Raw genomic sequence first — 19,743 nt, 5'->3', positions numbered from 1 at the left:
TCGATCACCATTGATGGTTTCGCCCTCCCAGAGGCCTTTGCGTTTGAGCAACATGGCGGCGTCCGGGAGGCAAGTATGGCAGTACATCCACAAAAACAACCGAATTTTGTTCCGCAACCTCGAGCAGGTGTTGTTTCATAGGTAAGACAAATTCCATATTTTTTATTGGCACAAGACTGCTACCTAGACGAGTTTCTTCCTTGGTCTTTTTTTCCTTTCATTTGCGGCTAGCATCCCTTGACAAGAGGTCAATGCTGCTGTATGCTGTCGTCCTTTGTCGAGGCATTCATGTTCTATATCGCTTATCCTCATTAGCGTTGTTACAATTATGAAGTCATTAGTGTTTAAAACCCATTTAAAATGGATACCCATTTCTGTTTATAAGTTCTATTAGTAGGCCACTGTACATTTCCACGTATTTTGTAAAGTTATTTCCCCCCTTTCTTTTTAAAGGAATTTTGTCGGGATCTCAGCTTTTCGCCAACAAGCTGTAGAAGCCAGAAACGGCAAGTTGAAAGAATTTCGTTACAATTACGAAAACAGCATGTAAAGTGTGAAGCAAATTTAATTCCAAATTCAGCTTTCATACCTTCATTATCTATTATTGTCATGCATTTATTTGAATTGAATGTGTGTACACATTTTTTACAATTTATTTTCTTATTAGTCTTTTTTTTTTAACCAGTTCACCTAAAGGCAGCTCATCACATGACACATTTCTTTTGTATTTTAAACTTACAATTGTCAAAATAATTCCACAACACATTTTTGTATTTGGTGTAACAGACTCCGCAGAGCCAATCGTCGTCCCCAGAAAGAAATTATGGTATGTCTGTACCACTGTTGTATATATGGAAGTATATTTGTGCCATCAGAGTTTAAAGTTGAATTTCTAACACTAAAGTTTTCTAGCATCAAATTTCCAACATTTATTTATTTATTGGCTGGCTGGCTGACTTAGTAACTAACCAACCATTAAAAGAAAATTCAGTGTATAATCGTCAGTTTACTTGCGGGTCACCAGGTTGAAGCTGCCAGCGAAGTCATGCATCCTATTGTGGTCTGTTGGCACCCTCTACTGGCAAAAAGGTCACTAACCAGCTCAGAAGTTGGTAAAATTCCTTCGACTCTGTGAGTTGGAGATCTGAATTCAGGGTGAAGGGTTGTGATTACTATTCTGACTCAGAGCTCGGAAAAAAATTCCGACATCTGTGGACAACTTGAATGCACCATCTGGAGCACACAAACGCCAGGCTATCAATGCAAGCGCCAATGTAAATTAGTCATACTATTGGAACATTATTCCGCTGTTTCACCGGAAATATTTGTCTCCTTATGTAGTGACAGCGGGTGGGACGAATCAGGGTCACTATGAATCAATGGGGGTCATTGATGCTATAGTGGGAGAAGGCATCTAGTACATGATAACTTTAAACTGTTTAGCTGCTGTAGAAACCTTACACCGAAAGAGCGCGCCAACAGACTGCATGCATGACTTGGCTGAATGTTGAATGACTGCTTGCGTCAATTGCTCTTGCCTGGCTTCTCCCTGGTGAACTGGAACATCGTTGTTGTGCAGAATTTGTGACATTTGAATTTTCAGCTGAATGTTGAATGTCAAGCTGAATATTTGTGAGTGAATGTTGAATTTAAGGTGACTACTTGAGATTGAATTTGGGATTTTAAGTGAATTGGACACTGATTATTTTTTAAAATGAGTATTGTATATGATATTTAATGGTTAAAAAAAGTTATCCATCCATTGTCTGTACCACTTTATCCTCACATATAAACAACCATTCACATTCACACCGACGGGCAATTTAGAGTCGTCAATCAACCGACCACACGTTTTTATTTTTTGTTTGTTTGTTTGTTTGTTTTTGGGGGGGGATGCGGGAGGAAACCGCAGTATCCGGAGAAAACCCACACAGGCACAGGGAGAACATGCAAACTCCACACAGGATTTTAAACCCGGTCCTCAGAACTGTGAGGCAGATGTGCTAACCAGTCGCCCACCGTGCCGCCTTAAAAACGGTATTGTAAAAAAAAAAAAAAAAAAAAAAAGTGATAGAGATTTGATGGTGAATAAATTTTAGAGTTGGTAATTAAAATTGAAATTCTCTTGGCACATATATACAGCACTTCCTTAATAATACAGTTGCAAGAAAAATAATGTGAACCCTTTGGAATTATCTGGCTTTCTGCATAAATTGGCTATAAAATCTAGGGGTATCTCGGTTTGATATTGGTGCGATATTTGTAAAAAAAATAAAAATAAAAAAAAAAAGTATCAGACCACATTGACTGCATCTAAAATCTCCTATATACAGTAAATACCATGAAATAAAAAGTGGAATTCTAAATGTTTGTCTTATATTTATCTTTTGATCTGAACCCAAATGTCTTCAGTATACTACAACAACAACAACAAAGGCATTGACTTTGCCGTTCCAATACTCGTGGAGGGGACTGAAAGCACTCTGATACAAGTAGTCCGTTCCAAATGCTGCTCCAGCACTTTTATATAGCAGTGCACGGATCCGGCGCGCAACTCATGTGATCACAACAACAGCATGCGCTGAGGTAGGAGTGATGTCGGTCTAAAGGCGTACAGAAATTTCCGGCTCAAGGTAGCATCTCGATTGATTTGAGATGGAGCACAGCTTCAGAGGAACGGATTGGATTTAGAAAACAAACACATTGTAACTCTACTAATTTCTGGTATAATCCAGTAAAATCAGGTAAACATTATTGTTTGTGTGGTATTCGTTTTAAGACGACGACGTGTTTGTCTATTTTTATGACTTGAGATGCGATCAGAACACATTTGATGAGCAATTTATGCAGAAATCCAGGGAATCCCACAGGGTTCATATACAGTACCTTTTTTGAAACTGTAATAATGGCCACAAATATAATGACTGCATGTCATTTTTTTACTTAAAAGGAACAAAGAGTCAGTACTGGAGGCCTTGGCCAGGACTGTACGCAGGGTAAGTTATTCTTTCATTATCTACTTTTCTTACAGCTGTAGAAAAAGCTCATTGAGCAATTCATGTCGCCCCGCGCTTCCCTTTGTGCTTCACTATTGTGATGCGTTCAATGCAGAGGACAACATTTGTGATTATGTACAAGGTGTAAAGTACATCACAATTGACAACAAAGGTAGTGTTAACATAAATGCTTCTTTTTTCTTTTTTTTTTTCTCTCCGCTAGGATCCCACAGCATATCCCTACCAATTCCAGGATGATCCCTACCTCTCCCCGAGGAACGCTGCTGAGTTTGTGCGAACCATTCACACTCTTACTCTGAATATTGATCTTCACTGTTTTTATTGTTGTCATTTATCCAGAATTATCTCACATTCAGTAGCCATGCTTGTTCAAAATCACGCTTTAAAATATGTATTTATTTATTTATTTATTTACAGTGGGTACGGAATGTTTTCAGGCCCCCTTAAAATTTTTCACTCTTGTTATCTTGCAGCCATTTGCTCAAATCATTTAAATTCATTTTTTCCTTCATTAATGTACACACATAGCACCCCATATTGACCGGGGAAAAAAACGGAATTGTTTAAATTTTTGCAGATAAATTGAAAAAGAAAAGCTGAAATATCACACAGCCATAAGTATTCAGAGCCTTTGCTCAACATTTCGGAAGAAGCACCCTTTTGAGCTAATACAGCCATGAGTCTTGATAACAGTTTTTCACACCTGGATTTCGGGATCCTCTGTGAATCCTCCTTGCTGATCCTCCCCAGTTCTGTCAGGTTGGATGGTGAACATTGGTGGACAGCCATTTTCAGGTCTCTCCAGAGATGCTCAATTGGGTTTAAGTCAGGGCTCTGGCTGGCCCATTCAAGAACAGTCAGGGAGTTGTTGTGAAGCCACTCCTTTGTTTTTTTAGCTGTGTGCTTATGGTCATTGTCTTGTTGGAAGGTGAACCTTCAGCCCACTCACAGGTCCTGAGCACTCTGGAGAAGGTTTTTGACCAGCATATCTCTGTACTTGGCCGCATTCATGTTTCCTTCGATTGCAACCAGTCGTCCTGTCGCTGCAGCTGAAAATCACCCCCATAGCATGATGCTGCCACCACCATGCTTCACTCTTGGGACTTTGTTGGACAGGTGATGAGCAGTGCCAGGTTTTCTCCACACATACCGCTTAGAATTCAGGCCAAAAAGTTCTATCTTGGTCTCATCAGACCAGAGAATCTTATTTCTCACCATCTTTGGAGTCCTCCAGGTGTGTTTTTGGAGCTCAGCCACAGTGATCTTTGGCTTCTTCTTTACCTCTCTCACCAAGGCTCTTCTCCCCAATTGGTTAGTTTGGCCGGACGGACAGCTTTAGGAAGGGTTCTGGTTATGCCAAACGTCTTCCATTTAAAGATTATGGGGGTCACTGTGCTCTTAGGAACCTTAAGTGCAGCAGCATTTTCTTTTTTTTTGTAACCTTGGCCAGATCTGTGCCTTGCCACAATTCTGTCTCTGAACTCTTCAGGCAGTTCCTTAGACCATGATTCTCCTTTGCTCTGACATTCATTGTGAGCTGCAAGGTCTTATATAGACGGGTGTGTGGCTTTCCTAATCAAGTCCAATCAATATAATCAAACACAGCTGGACTCCAATGAAGGTGGAGAACCATCTCAAGGACGATCAGAAGAAATGGATGGCACCAGAGTTAAATATGTCACAGCAAAGGTTCTGAATACTTATGGCTTGATGATATTTCAGTTTTTCTTTTTTTAATAAATCTGCAAAAATGTCAACAATCCTGCTTTTTCTGTCTATATGCGGTCCTGTGTGTACATTGAGGAAAAACATGGACTTAAATGATTTTAGCAAATGGGTGCAATATAACAAACTGGAAAATTTAAGGGGGTCTGAATACTTTCCGTACGCACTGTATTTATTTATTTTATTTGTATTTATGTACAGTGCCATGAAAAAGTATTGGCCCCCTTTTCAAATTCTTACATTTTTGCATAGTTTCCCCACTTTAATGATCATCAAAGAAATATAAATATCAGACAAATATAACCTAATTGAACTTGAAATGCTTTTTTAAAATGCTGATTTAATTTAAGGAAAAAAATATATATCAAAAGTTACTTGGCCCTGTGTAACTAATAATAATAATAATAATAAAATAAAACAAAATAAAAAAGTAATGGCCCCCTACACTTAATACTGTATTTTCCGGACTATAAATCGCCCCGGAGTATAAGTCGCACCAGCCAAAAAAAATCCATAATAAAGAAGGAAAAAAAATATAAGTCGCACTGGAGTATATTTTTGGGGGGAAATTTATTTGATATAATCCAACACCAAGAACAGACATTTCATCTTGAAAGGTGATTTAAAATAAAAATAGAATCGAGAACAACAGGCTGAATAGGTGTATGGTATGCTAAATTATCAATTTTCAGAGGTACAGAAGTAGCAGGTACAGATGCACAGGCCTAGAGCGCCCTCTCACAGTTGTCAGTGTGAAAATAATGTGAAATTATATAATCATGTGTTAATAATTTCACGCATAAGTCGCTTCGGCGTATAAGTCGCACCCCAGGTCAAACTATGGAAAAAAAACTGCTTACCACTGTTCCATGTTTTCTCCATGCGAGGATAGTGGCTCTCCCTATGGCTCACTGGAATCCTAAAGCATTCAAAATGGCCTTTGTAACCCTTTCCAGACTGATAGATGTCAATGACTTTGTTTCTCAATTGTTCTGGAATTTCTTTGGATGGTGTCATTTTGTTTTAGATCGTTTGTCTGACTTGATTTTATCCGGACAGATTCTTTTTAAGCGATTCCTTGATTGAACAGGTCTGGGGGTAACCAAGCTCGGGTGTGATCAGTGACAATTGACCAGAAATAGTGATTAGCCATAATGACGTCATGACAAGGAGGGTAATTATTTTTTTCACACAGGGCCAGGTAAGTTTGAATCATTTTTTTCCTCAATAAAATATATAACTTGGGTTATATTTGTCTGATAGTTACATTTGTTTGTTGATCTTAAACATTAAAGTGGGGAAACAATACGAAAAGTTTTGAGAAGGGGGCCAATAATTTTTCACAACACTGTATTTATGAATAAAAAAACCAACGAACAATTCAAAATTCAGTTCAGAGGAACAACATGCATGTTATCACTCTTTCTCTTTTCATTTCCCTCTCTTTCCAGAAGCTGTACTCTCTCTCTCAAGAGTCTGGAAGATCTGCAGCTAAATACCTTGTCGACAGCTATCCAAAGTTCTTCACCAAAGATTTTGCTGAACCACATATACCTGTAAGAAACGTACAATATGTAGATAACATCTGGACAGTCCAATATAGTTTGACTTGTGGCCGTAAGGAAAATTGCACATAAAATATTGTCATATTTGGTCATGTAATCTAATCGCTTGATTTTGCAGTTGTGTTATTGGAATGGAATTTTTATTTGAATAAAGTGTTTGTTCTATGTGTATATATAGTGTCTGATGCCTGCTACAGTATCACTGCGCCTTGAAGAAGTGAGTGACGAGGCACTGAAGGAAAGGATCAGCTTGAGAAAAGTCAAGGCTGCCGTCGACATGTACGATCAACTGCTGCAAGATGGTGAGTGCAACATGCATGCAGTGAATAGTAAGGGAGATGTTTCAGACTGACCTGTTGTAGGTAAAAATCTCAATTTTTTTTTTTTTTTTTCCTCTCCCTGTAGATTTACCCCTTCCACACTTTTTAAGCACATAAATGTATATGAATGGAAAAAAAAAATGTATCATGTTTTGGAAATACTGTACATATTAGTGTTAGATATGTTATGATATGATATATATGTGCCTTTAAGAGGCAGGGCTTGGTGGGATTGCGCGTGACATCTGCAAGTCTGAGTGCGTGAGGGTGTCTGGGCGTGTGCTGTGGCGACAGCTCTTGCGTCAGTGTGCCTATTGTGTTTTAGTGCGTTCCTGGCGTTTAATATATGGCTGAAAAGTGCATTGATGACTGGCTTTCCTTTCATACAGTCATTCATTCAGTATACAGCAAAAACCATAAATAACAATCGCTACGAACCGTAAACTTCCGCGACAGGTACTACATTCAACAAATGAATCAGTGATATTGCAGATAGTGGGGAACACTCTAGATGCAAATACTTTCACCAAGTATGCACCCTGTGTACAGTATTTTTTTTGTTGGCACAAGTTGAAAGCTTCAACTCTATCTTCCAGGAACATCTGTATCCATGGAAACAACCCACGACCTATTAGACTTGATCTGTCTCTTTTGTGACAGAGACCCTATCCGGGAGGATGAGACACAGACCGAGGACATGGTGAGTAACCGCTGATTCAGTCCTCTCTGTGACTCCATGGCGCAAGAAATGGAAGTCACTCTATATCTAAATGTCACCAAATTAAAAAAGAAGAGAAGGAAGAAAAAAAAACATTTAGAAGAGATTTTATTCGGAAATGTATTAGAAAATTGAGTAGAGGACAATCGAAAGGATCCAGGTTCAAATCTCATCTTGGGCTTTCTTTAACCTTTCTTTCTTTAATCTTTTTTCTTTTTAACCTTTTGACATGTTTGCTTTTTCAGGAGGAATTAGGGAGGGAGGTGAGGAAGAGGAAAGGGAAGGTTCGTCGAGCCTCAGACTTACTCACGTTTACCTGGAGAGAAAATAACAACGCCGAAAGAATATTTAACCTGCTGCCCGAGAGAGATACTCGATGTTACTCTGCTCTCATCAGGGGCATGGTGAAGGTAGGATTTATTTTTACTTTTTTCCCTTTTGTCTTTGAAAAAAAACCCAAAAAACAATAAGCATACATACATATCAGTAACTGCTTTGGTGCTGCTTCATTTGACTATATGAGTCAAAATTGAGAAGTATTAGCTTTTGTGAAGGCAGAATATATGATGCAAGTGGTCATCGTGTTGTGGCTCGTTTGTGTATGCATTGTAGAACAAGACTGCATAAAGGTTCATTTTGATCGCATTCTCAAATGTATTTGTCTTCAGCATGGAGCCTATATAAAGGCCTTCAGCGTATACACAGACCTGCTGAACAACAGACTGACAGGTAAGTTGCTTGAAGTGGATGAATCAAACGGGGACAAAATGATTGGAACATGAGCTACACCTTCAGGAACTAAATGTGGTAGAAATAATTGTTCCTTCCTTGCAGTGTCCACACTTCTTAAAAAAAAATAAAATAAATAAATAAATAAATAATTTAAAAAAAAAAAATGTTTCCAATATAAACTTTTGGCATTTGTTTAGGATATTTTTGTTCATTGATGTACTCTGAACGAAAGAGTCTAACCCGTTGATTCTCACAATGTGTGGTAACATTTGTTGTACGCGGGCCCCCTCACTGCCTAAGTACAGTTAAATTATTTAACTTTTTAGTACAACACATTAGCATTTAATCTTTAAGAAATACTTGTTTTTAAACTCTTATTGAGGTAAAATGTTCTTTAACTTCTTTTTAATACATTTTATTCAAATCATTATGTAACATTTTATTTTCCTATAGTTACTGCTAATTTTCTCACTGCATATTATTACTGTGGCATACAATATTTAAATACACTTTTTAGGAATAGGTTTAGAAATCTCTTTTTGTCATTAACGCTTAGCCCTACTCTGCTACTGTATTTCAATGCTGGTCATGGTCGTATTTGGTAAGCTTAGTACCTGTATGTTTTAGGTGGTACTTTGTGTAAAACGTTTTGAGAACCACGTTTTGAGATTCTGGAAGAAGCTCGACAAAGTACTTCTCAGTATCCCAGACCGAGAGAGTCGTGATTTGTGCAGATTGTAACGGATTTGTTGGCGAAGGAAGCAGGTGTGATGAAAAAGTGATGGGTAAGTTTGGCATCCAGGAAAAGGAACTTGGAGGGACAGATGGTGGTAGACTTGGCAAAAAGCATGGAAATGGTAGTAGTGAACACTTTCCTAGGTTGACATACAAGAGCAGAGGTAGAAGCACACACGTGGATTGCATCTTGTGCAAACCATGTAATCTGGAGGAGGTTGGTGACTATAAGGTTGTGGTAGGGGAGAGTGTGGCTCGACAGGATAGGATGGTGGTGTTTAAGATGAGTCTGGTGGGGAGGAAGATTAAGAAGACAAAGGCAGAGCAGAGAACCATGTGGTGGACGCTGAGAAAGGAAGAGTGATGTGCGGCTTTTCAAGAAGAGGTGAGACAGGCTCTCGGTGGACAGGAGAAGCATCCAGAAGATTGGACCACTATGTAGCCAAGGTGATCAGAGCGATGGGCAAGAGAGTACTTGGTGTATCTTCTGGTAGGAAAGGGAAGGAGGAGACTTGGTGGTGGACCCTCAAAGTACAGGAAATTATATAAGGAAGGAGGCTCGCTAAGAAGTGGGACACTGAGATGACTGAGAAGAGGAGAAAGGAATACATGGAGATACGACATGGGGTGAATGTAGAGGTGGCAAAGGCCAACCAAGAGGCATAAGATGACATGTATGCCAGGTTGGACATTAAAAAAGGAGAAAATGATCTATACAGGTTGGCCAGACAGAGGGATAGAGATGGGAAGGATGTGCAGCAGGGTTAGGGTGCTTAAGGACAGTAATGGAAATGTTGACTGGTGCCAGTCATGTTCTGGATAGATGGAAAGAATACTTTAAAGTGTTGATGAATGAGGAAAAGAAAAGAGAAGGAAGAGGAGAAGGGGCAAGTGTGGAGGACCAGGAAGTATCAGTGATTAGTCAGGGTGAAGTTAGAAAGGCACTAAAGAGGATCGAAAAATGGAAAGGCAGTTGGTCCTGATAACATACCTGTGGTGGTATGGAAGCATCTAGGAGAGGTGGCTATGGAGTTTTGGACCTGGTTGTTTAACAGAATTGTAGAAGACCTTAAGGTAGAGGTCGGACTGCATCAGGGTTCAACCCTGAGCCCCTTTCTGTGTGCAGTGGTGATGGATAGGCTTCCAGATCAGGTGAGACAGGAATCCCCATGGATGATCTGGAGTGAAAGCAGTAAGCAGGTGGAGGAACAGTTAGAACAGTGGAGGTATGCTCTGGAAAGGAGAGGAATGAAGATTAGCCAAATTAAGACCGAATATATATGCATGAACGAGAGGTGTGTAGGGAGAAGAGTGAGACCACAGGGCGAAGAGATGGTGAGGGTGGAGGACTTTAAATACTTGGGGTCAACAGTCTAGTGATGGTGAATGGGGTAAGGAAGTGAAGAATCGGGTCCAAGCAGGTTGGAACGGGTGGAGGAAGGTGTCAGGTAGGTTGCAGAAGAGTCTCTGCGAGGATGAAGGGCAAAGTTTCGAAGACAGTGGTGAGGCCAGCCATGATGTACAGCTTTGAGACTGTGGCACTGAAGAGAGAAGAGGAAGCAGAGCTGGAGGTGGCAGAAATGAAGATGTTGAGGTTCTCTCTAGGAGTGATCAGGTTGGATAGGATTAGAAATGAACTCATCGGAGGGACAGCCGAGGTTAGATGTTTTGGAGACAAAGTTAGAAAGAGTGGAATTTGAAGGTTTTGACACATCCAGCGAGTGAGTATATTGGTACAAGAGTGATGAGGATGGCGTGGCCGGGCAAGAGAGCGAGAGGAAGACCAAAGAGAAGGTTGATGGATGTCGTGAGGGAAGACATGAGGGCAGTTGGTGTTCGAGAGGCGGATGCAGGAGATTGTCTTACATGGAAAAGGATGACACGCTGTGGCATCCCCGAAGGGTACAGGCCGAAATGAAAAGAAGAAGATACAGTACGTTTGTCTTGAAGTAGTTAAAATAGGGCATTATGTCACAGTCTTTGATACACAAAGATTAAGTGGTAGCGTATGTACATGAAAAAAGTGATTTGTTGCCTCTAAGCAGCCACCACCCTTCGTCTCTCTTTCCAGCTGACATCCACATTTTCAACGCTTTGATCTCAGCTGCTCCGGAGGTCCGAGACAAATACATCGACAGATGGAACCTAATCACTGTGAGGCTTCAGACAACCTGACGATATTACATCTCATCTTCCACGCAGAGAGAATCTTTCACTTGGAATGAATTCCTGGATGTGCAATGAATGTTGTACAAGTTAATTCATTTTTGGACTGAACTGTAACCTGTATTAGAAATTCCTTAAAAATACATGAAGAAAAATGTTTTTGGACCACAGAAGGCTATATGAAAATGCAATGTATTTGTATACTGTTTCTAATCACAGTTGTTTGTAGGCACTTGCAATGTTACATGACTATTGGCAACCAGTTTCAAGGTAAAGTGTTATTGTTATGACTGTCTAGTTTTGTTTGCTTTGGTTTACAGGAGATTTTAAACCAGATGAGTCAACAGAAAATTCAGCCCAATCTGCAGACCTTTAACTGTATTCTCAAAGCCTTGAGACGCTGTGGCTCTTTGGCCAGAACATTGGCACTACACACTCTGAGTGAGATGACAGCTCTGCGGATAGGTATTACTCAAGACAAATTGTATGTTTTTTAGCATTCTCCAGCATGTAATGTAATGTGATTTGTGTTTGTTTCTTTGTGTAGCTCCCAGTTTGGCCACCTTTGATCATGTGCTGGCTATATTTTATAAAGCAGGTGAGCAGAGTCATTTTTTACATCTACACACTTTATGAAAAAATGTGCAAATCCATTGAAGTGAATGCAGAAGTGCTATGAGAAAAAAAAAATTATTCAAAATTTAAAACATCCCAGGTTTTTTTTTTTAAACTGTTTTGTAACAGCGTGCAGATCAGCGGCTCACTCACAGACACATTTTCAGAAATAGGAAGATTTCCTTGATTGTTTAATTTTTGCACTTGATGGGTGGGCAGGCACTCCAGAGACCCAATTATTTGTGTAGAAGCAAATAAAAAGTCAGTTTTTTTCAATCATGTGTCCTCTTTTAATTGGCCATCAGGAGGTGAATTAATCCTGCTCAATACGTCAATCAAGAAGCTGATCCCTGAACTCACTGTTGTTGTGAAATGTTTCCCTCTGAGAACAAATTATATGATATATACAGTATCCAAATACGAAGTGGATAACTTGTGATTAGCATGTCAAAGGTGAATCAGTCCTTCAGATGTTATAAATTAGTCGAAAAGGTTTCTTCATCCATTTCTGCTGGCTCTTGTGATTTATGGTGATCTTGCCATTTGTCAAGTCATAGGGCAATGTTTTGTCATTCAGCATCGGCTGGCCAGGGCAACACTGACATTTTACAGGAAGTGATGTCGGAGTTGGCAGGGAAAAACTTCACTTGCCAAGACCCAGGTGATGGTACGTAGCGTACGTGTGTGTGTGTCTAAATAACAAAGTTGAAAATGTATGAATTGAAAATATTTTTGTCCTCTTCTCATCAGTTCTATTCTTCTCGAATGCCATGAGAATTGTAAGACACTTTATTCTTTACACTTCTTTGACATGTGTGTTTGCCACTTATGGTATTTGTTTCTCCAGACTGAAAAGCCCATCGATATGAATAAGTGCAAACCCCATTAAATTGAATACACTATGAACACGAGATATTTAATGTTCAAAGTGATCAACCTTATTGTGTTTTTGCAATTATTCTTTCATTTTGAATTTGATGCGTGCAACACGTTCCACAAAAGCTGGGACAAGGGCAACAAAAGACTGGGAAAGTGCGGAATGCTTGAAAAACACCTGTTTGGAAAATTCCACAGGTGAACAGATTAATTGGAAACTGGTGAATGTCATGATTGGGTGTAAAAGCAACGTCTTTTTCAGGGACGTCCTTGTTTATTTGAGCAAAACAATGCCAAACAATCTGCAATGGAGATCCCGGACTGTTGAGCAATCCAAGTTGTACATCAAGCAAGAATGGAAAAGAATCCCACCTACAAAGCTTCAACAATTATTGTCCTCAGTTCCAAGACACTTATTGAGTGTTATTGAAAGTAAATGTGATGTAACAGTGGTAAACACGCCACTGTCCCAGCTTTTTGGGACCAAGTTGCAGGCATCAATTTCAAAATGAGCGGTATGTGAGTGATGGTTGGAAAAAGCTTTACAAATCATTGTATTCTTTTTTTGGTTTTGTTTTGTTTTGTTTAGTTTTACGCAATGTCCCATCTTAATTGGAATTGGGGTCTGTAGCGAAGACACGCCTTCGAGTCGCGTGCCTATGGCGACATAAAGCTTGTGGGGTCGTTCCATGTTTGTGTGTGGCACGACAACCAATATAACAAGGAGGCCAACACATTGTGCTGCATACGGTTGCACACAACGCTGTACAATACCAGCAAGGGAACCGGGAATTACCTTTCATATATACGAATATTTTTGGGGTGCGTTTTCAAATATTAGATTTTAATAGCACACGCTTAGATGAATATCAGTTGAGAAATGAGCAAGTTATGATTTATTTTCAATGTTCATGCATTGCCTTTGATGGAAGTGTCGTGGCCGCCACGTCGTTTTGCCGGGCTGCTACACCGCACTGGCATATCTAGCCTTGAATTCATATCTGTGGGGAACATTTTCTGTTGTTAGTAAATGATACTTAAATGTCACTCCCATTTCCAGTTCCCGAAGTTTTTTTGTGTCAAACATTTTTTTTTGTTCATCGCAGTGTCTTGATTACAAAGATCTGGAGCTGGGCTATAAAGTCCAAAGTCTGGTAGAAGTCGGGGAGAACTGGAGGCTTCTTGGTGATTCCTACCAACAGAGTATTTACTAGTAAGATATGTATTAATGAGTTGTACCCCTGATAAAATTGTGTCTGTGGGGAAACTGTATTCCTCGCACAACTGTTTAGTCAGAACCATAAATAAGTGGACTGGCCCTCTTTCTTCTCTAGCGGTCGCTTCTTCAACCTTTTGTGTATGATGGAGCACATTGATGTGGTGCTGAAGTGGTATAAAGAGCTCATTCCCTCGGTGAGTGCATCTCTATATCAGTTGTTCTGTTGGGTGTTTAAGCGCTAATGTCATGAAATCGAACGAGAAGCTAGATTACAATGTATTTGTTGAAGTCATGGACTGGTCTATTTCATCATGTGAAACTCGAAGGTCGTAGCCTTGCCAGCACTGAGAAACGTTCTTTATTGTTCTGTCTTTCTAGTTGTATTACCCAAACCCTCAGGGACTGAGAGACCTCCTTCAGGCTCTGGACACAGATAGTCGCTTGGACGTGCTGCCAAGTATATGGAAAGGTGAAGATAGTATTGTTGTCTTGCATTATCTGTCTTGATATGTTGGTCGCTCAGTGTATCTGGCCTGGCACACTGACTCTGAGGAGAGAGTTTTAGTTGTGAAGTATGCTTAAAAACAAACAGGATGAACTTGATGGAATGTGAATAGATTCGATCTTTTCTCTTCTAGATATCCGGTCTCTGGGTCATGATAATAAACCAGATTTAATTGAGGAGCTGCTCGCCCTGATGGCCAGAGAGAAACACAGTCCTGAGGTCAGTCAAGGCAGTATCCAGTGGGGACAAGATTTCTTTTTTTTTTTTTTTTTAACGTTTCCCACGAATAATTTTGAATATCTCAACCCTGCATGTGGCTCAAGGTCCAAGAGTCTTTCGCTATGTGCGCGCTGGATATAAAGAGTGCATTTGATGGTAATAGAAGTAGGACCAGTCTGGAGTGGAGCACCCCCACCCTCTCACATGTTACTTCCCTTCTGCTGCGGGCCAACAAGATCCAAAAGGCTTGGTGAGAGACGACGCCGTCCAGCAAATCAAAGTCAAAGTGCACGAGACTGGTTATCTATTTCATGCCTTCACCTTAATGCAGTTTATTTATTTGTTTATTTTCTCGACTCCAGTAAATCCTCGTTTATCACGGGGGGGGGGGGTCATGTGTTAGAAAACCACCGCAATCAAGGACGTCTGCGAAGTAGCGACTAATTATGTATGATCTTAATGTATCCAGTTATACATTGCTTATATGCATTTCAGTGCCAATTTGTGAAAGTGCACTTTAGAGAGAGGCGCAGATAGTTTTATTTTTTCCACTTGAGGTTGCCATCCACACACACAAGCACATGCCTGTTGGTATGCCCTTTTTGAATGACACCAACAACAACCCCATGGGGACATGGTCGAAACAGATTATTTCCTGGGTAAACCATTTGCGCAGTTCCTCACACTTGCGGTCCTGCAGTGTAGGAAGCAAAACGGGTGATGTTTTAAGCTACAGTACTGTAGTTGGAGACATTGCTCTTGCATTTGTTCCTGTTGCTACTGTCATGAGTGTATGCATAGAGCTATTCTCTGACTGTGGTTTGTGTTTTAAACTGGTAAGGTTTTGTTTCCTGCCAAGCGCTCATTTGACCTTCTGTGTCATTACTGACACGTTTCAGTCATTTAGCCTATAAATGTCCAGGCGAGTATTTGCACTAAATTGACCTTAAAAAACAAACAAATCTGCAATAAACTAACCGCGATATGTCGAGGGTTTACTGTATACTGATGAATCCCTGAAAGAAAAAATGTCAAAGTAACTTGACGGACCAGTTGCTTCTCTTTTCTCTGCAGGGAGATGCTGCAGCTTTTCAAAGAAAAGAACAGAGTTCCTTCGTAAGTGACCCGGTGGCAAATGATCTCTGTCGTTCAACTGCTCCTCTATAGCGGCCAAAGAACTAAATAACAAAAGTGTCAATTTGTCACAGCTACATTATCGGCGTGTCACAGTTTTGATGCAGCTCTCATATTGTAGATAGTTGTCTTGTCGCTTTACTCGGTCGCTGTTTACAGTAAGACCATTGGTGTTGATAACCAAATAAATATTTTTGCTATGCGATTCACCAGTGATGAGCTGCTGGAAGACTTCCTGTCCGTGTGCCGGAGCAAGGGCTCAGCCCAAAGAGCCGTGGAGCTTGTCGAGCTGTCAGCAGCCTTCTGTCTGCAGGCAACACCGAGATTGGCCAAACTGACGCGAGCTGACTTTGATTTGAGCGAGGACCAAATGTGAGGAGTGCAGCCAGACAGCAATTTTTTTATTTTTATATATATATATATATATATATATATATATATATATACATATACATATACACACACACACACACCGGTGCATCACAATACATCAGAATATTGTAAATAGGCTTATATAACACATATCATGTTGTGGAATACTCTATTGTTTATTCATTTGAGAATTTAATGAGATGCACTCATGTATCCATATTTGTATTATCAGGTGCATGCACTACCGTAGTTTTCTTTTCGAAACCATTTATGTCCAGATATTGGTGTTAATTTTTAAATCCGAAATCTTCTATTATTCAATTTGTATATGGTTTTACGTACTGTAGGAAATATTTTTTTCCATTATCCTTTTTAAAAAGCGTGCCATTTGGATAACATTTTCTTTTAACTCATGAGTTGATGGACTTTCTTTTCGTATAATGTTTGCGATGTTTGAGGTACACAAGATTAACTGCAATATTTATAGTTAATCATCTCTACCTTACAACATTTCAAAGATTTTCATTTAGAAAATTAATAAGTTGTTTTTCTTCTACCCAGAACCACATTGTCTGAGTTGGAGAGTGCCGCAGAGCCTGCAGACTGAAGAGTTGGGTCAGCATTCATAATGAAAAAAACTGCTGTTGTTATCTACTGTTCAGTGGAAATGTAAAAACGTAGTAAAAGAAATATATAGAATGTACCAGCTACGGATCTGTCATAAAATATATGAGGTGGGGGGGGAAAAAAGGTCACTGATGGTGTAGTGGTACACTCGTCTGACTTTGGTGCAGGCAGCGTGGGTTCAGTTCCCACTCAGTGATGGTGTGAATGTGAGTGCGAATGGTTGTCCGTGTCTATATGTGCACTGCGACTGACAGGCGACCAGTTCAGGGTGTAGTCCGCCTTTCGCCCGAAGTCAGCTGGGATAGGCTCCAGCGTCCGGCGACCCTAACCAGGATAAGCGGTGTTGAAAATGGATGGATGGATGGGGGGAAAAAAAATCAATCCATGCCTCATTTGTGGACAAAAAGGTGCCAAAGTTGTATTGTTGTTTTATGCCCGCCAGGGGCCGCCATTTCATAGCAAATGACGATGTTTATGGTTTTCAATGCTGTTTTTTTTTTTGTGTAGTCACAAATCTAGTTCTGTAAATATACGAGCAGACGATTTCTTTGCGCTTTACATTTTCGTTTTATAGGTTGGAAGAATAATTTTACGTCACGCTGACGAATGATGACGATGCACAACAGAAAATATACAGGCACAATGTTATTGGGGGACATGTAGATGTATTCAGCATCAGCGATATTTTTGAAATGTGTTTTTCAGGTGCCTGAGTATCTCGTCCTCCGATTCTGGAATGACCCTTAAATTGCATGCACTCGATGCAACTGCGTGTTATTTGAGCATGCTGAACATTATTAGGGCATGGCTGTTGTCAGCACACAGGTGTGAGTCTCAAAGCAAAGGGCTTAATTTCCTCCACCAATCACGAGGCGAGCTGATAGCACGACCAAATAAGGGCATGCGGTCTCCTTTTAAGGGGACTGGCAGCCTGGCACTGTTTAGATGGGTGTGGTATTGCGCTCCACAGTGAGTCAAACTACATATTTGGGAACAAACATCCCTAAAAGTCATCATCGCAGCACTGTTCATTGTTCACTTGTTTCTTAATTCCAGCACATAAACACGGTTGGGATTTAAAACTGCCGCGCTTTGAGACAATGTCTTTTGACAAGCATATCTCCTCTAAGCTTTGAGAACAACAACAAAGTTGCTCCGTCAGAGAACTGTACTGCGAGTACACAGCGTTGAGTTTCCAACCACAGACCGCTTTAATTGGCCCAACACGTTACTGTACGAGCAAGCTTGCAGAAGGGGCAAGTTTCACAAACATTCCTTTCTTCGATACTCCCTCGCGCAACATGACTGCACTTGGAGGCTCACACAAACACAGGATGTGATGGCACATCCTCCTGCACTTTTTAATACCTCTCCCACATGTCGACGCCAAGTTCAAATTATTCACTGCCTGCTTAGCGGGATTCAGCGGCACACAAAAAGGGAATGAGATTTGCCATTAAAAGTGACTTCCGGACATTGGAAAAGGGGAAGGGAAGGTGCGGTCGTGAGAAAATGAAATGTAAGGTCACAGTTTGCATATAGAATGTTAAAAAGCGCTATTTTAAATGAAACTACAGTATGCTGGCATTTGTTTCAACTTCAACGTAAGTAAATCAAATGATGAATAACCTCAATGCAGCTCTCCTTACCTTTTGGCTTTGACATGGGTGTCTCGTGATAGCGCCTCTGCATGATGATGTTTCAGACTAGTCGTGCGACTGGACTCCAGCTGTCGCTTTAAAGTGGCTCAGGATCTTCGCCCGGCCTTGGTGATGATGGGAAATGTCGGATGGGGATGGTTTATATATCCATCCATCCATTTTCTACCGCTTATCCGGGTCGGGTCGCAGGGGCAGTAGCTTTAGCAGGGACGCCCAGACTTCCCTCTCCCCAGCCACTTCATCCAGCTCTTCCGGGGGGATCCTGAGGCGTTCCCAGGTTAATATATATATATATATATATATATATATATATATATATATATATATATATATATATATATATACACACATACACACACATATACACATACACTGTAAATTAGCTTCCCTATTACATAACAGAAAGGCAGAGGCGCAGAATGGCTCGCTCACAGACATATTTTCAGAAAAAGGCAGATAAAACATTGATTTGGTGGTTTAATTTCACTCTTGGTGGGTGGGCAAATAACGATTTGTATTTTAAAAAAAATGGTTGTTTTTTTTTAAATACCCATAATACGTATCTTTCGTTTAAGAGGAAGACAATCGTTTTGGTGATTGCTTTGACAAAAATGTGCTTTTTGGACCTTACTATATATAAACGACATTTTATTTGAGGGGGAATATCAAATACATTGACATATATCACTTGATCTGTGGACTGGTTCAGAGTCGATTATAACATTGGAATTACAAATCAGAAATTCTATTATTGACAACCCCAATTCCAATGAAGTTGGGACGTTGTGTTAAACATCAATAAAAACAGAATACAATGATTTGCAAGTCATGTTCAACCTATATTTAATTGAATACACTACAAAGACAAGATATTTCATGGTCAAACTGATAAACTTGATTGTTTTAGCAAATAATCATTAATTTAGAATTTTATGGCTGCAACATGTTCCAAAAAAGCTGGGACAGGTGGCAAAAAAGATGGAGAAAGTTGAGGAAGATGGACTGATGCAAAGTTGAAAAAGTGTTCTGTGGTCCGACGATTTCAAATTGTTTTTGGAAATTGTGGACGTTGTGTCAAAGGGGAAAAGAACCATCCGGACTGTTATGGACGCAAAGTTCAAAAGCCAGCATCTGTGATGGAATGAGGTTGTGTTAGTGCCGATGTCATGGGTAACTTACACATCTGTGAAGGCCCCATTAAGTCACCATTCAAGGTGAAAGTCACATACAGGCACGTATGCTGCCATCCAAGCAATGTCTTTTTCAGGGACTTCCTTGTTTATTTTAGCAAAACAATACCAAGCCATATTCTCCATGTTACAACAGTGTGGCTTCGTAGTAAAAGAGTTGCGCGTACTAGACTGGCCTTCCAAATATCAGAGGAAATTCTTCAAAGTTCATCATTGGAAGTTTCTTAGAAACAACAGAACTCAATGCCAAACAATGTAAGTAAGAGTGTTTTCACACAATTACTAAACAACTGTGTAGCCTTAAGAAAGCTCATTTCAGTCAAGTTAATGGGAATAAGTGCTGCTCC

At 40.1% G+C, this 19,743-nt stretch overlaps 1 protein-coding gene across 1 annotated transcript; it reads left to right on the top strand.

The window, feature by feature from the left end:
- Positions 1-51: 51 nt before the first annotated feature.
- Positions 52-17,023, top strand: ptcd3 (pentatricopeptide repeat domain 3). The gene is made up of 23 exons (XM_061685668.1): positions 52-141; positions 454-506; positions 787-826; positions 2,951-2,996; positions 3,220-3,288; positions 6,194-6,298; positions 6,486-6,609; positions 7,224-7,327; positions 7,591-7,755; positions 8,014-8,074; positions 10,884-10,966; positions 11,299-11,443; positions 11,526-11,576; positions 12,171-12,260; positions 12,344-12,372; positions 13,576-13,682; positions 13,804-13,882; positions 14,067-14,157; positions 14,327-14,412; positions 14,517-14,662; positions 15,487-15,528; positions 15,760-15,918; positions 16,480-17,023. The coding sequence occupies exons 1-23, from the start codon at positions 53-55 to the stop codon at positions 16,523-16,525; spliced, it is 2,010 nt and encodes a 669-aa protein (XP_061541652.1). The 5' UTR covers position 52; the 3' UTR covers positions 16,526-17,023.
- Positions 17,024-19,743: the final 2,720 nt, after the last annotated feature.

The sequence above is a fragment of the Phycodurus eques genome, chromosome 9 (genome assembly GCF_024500275.1).
Source record: "Phycodurus eques isolate BA_2022a chromosome 9, UOR_Pequ_1.1, whole genome shotgun sequence".
In the NCBI taxonomy this organism is placed as follows: Eukaryota; Metazoa; Chordata; class Actinopteri; order Syngnathiformes; family Syngnathidae; genus Phycodurus; species Phycodurus eques.
This window is presented reverse-complemented; position numbering and strand designations above follow the sequence as displayed.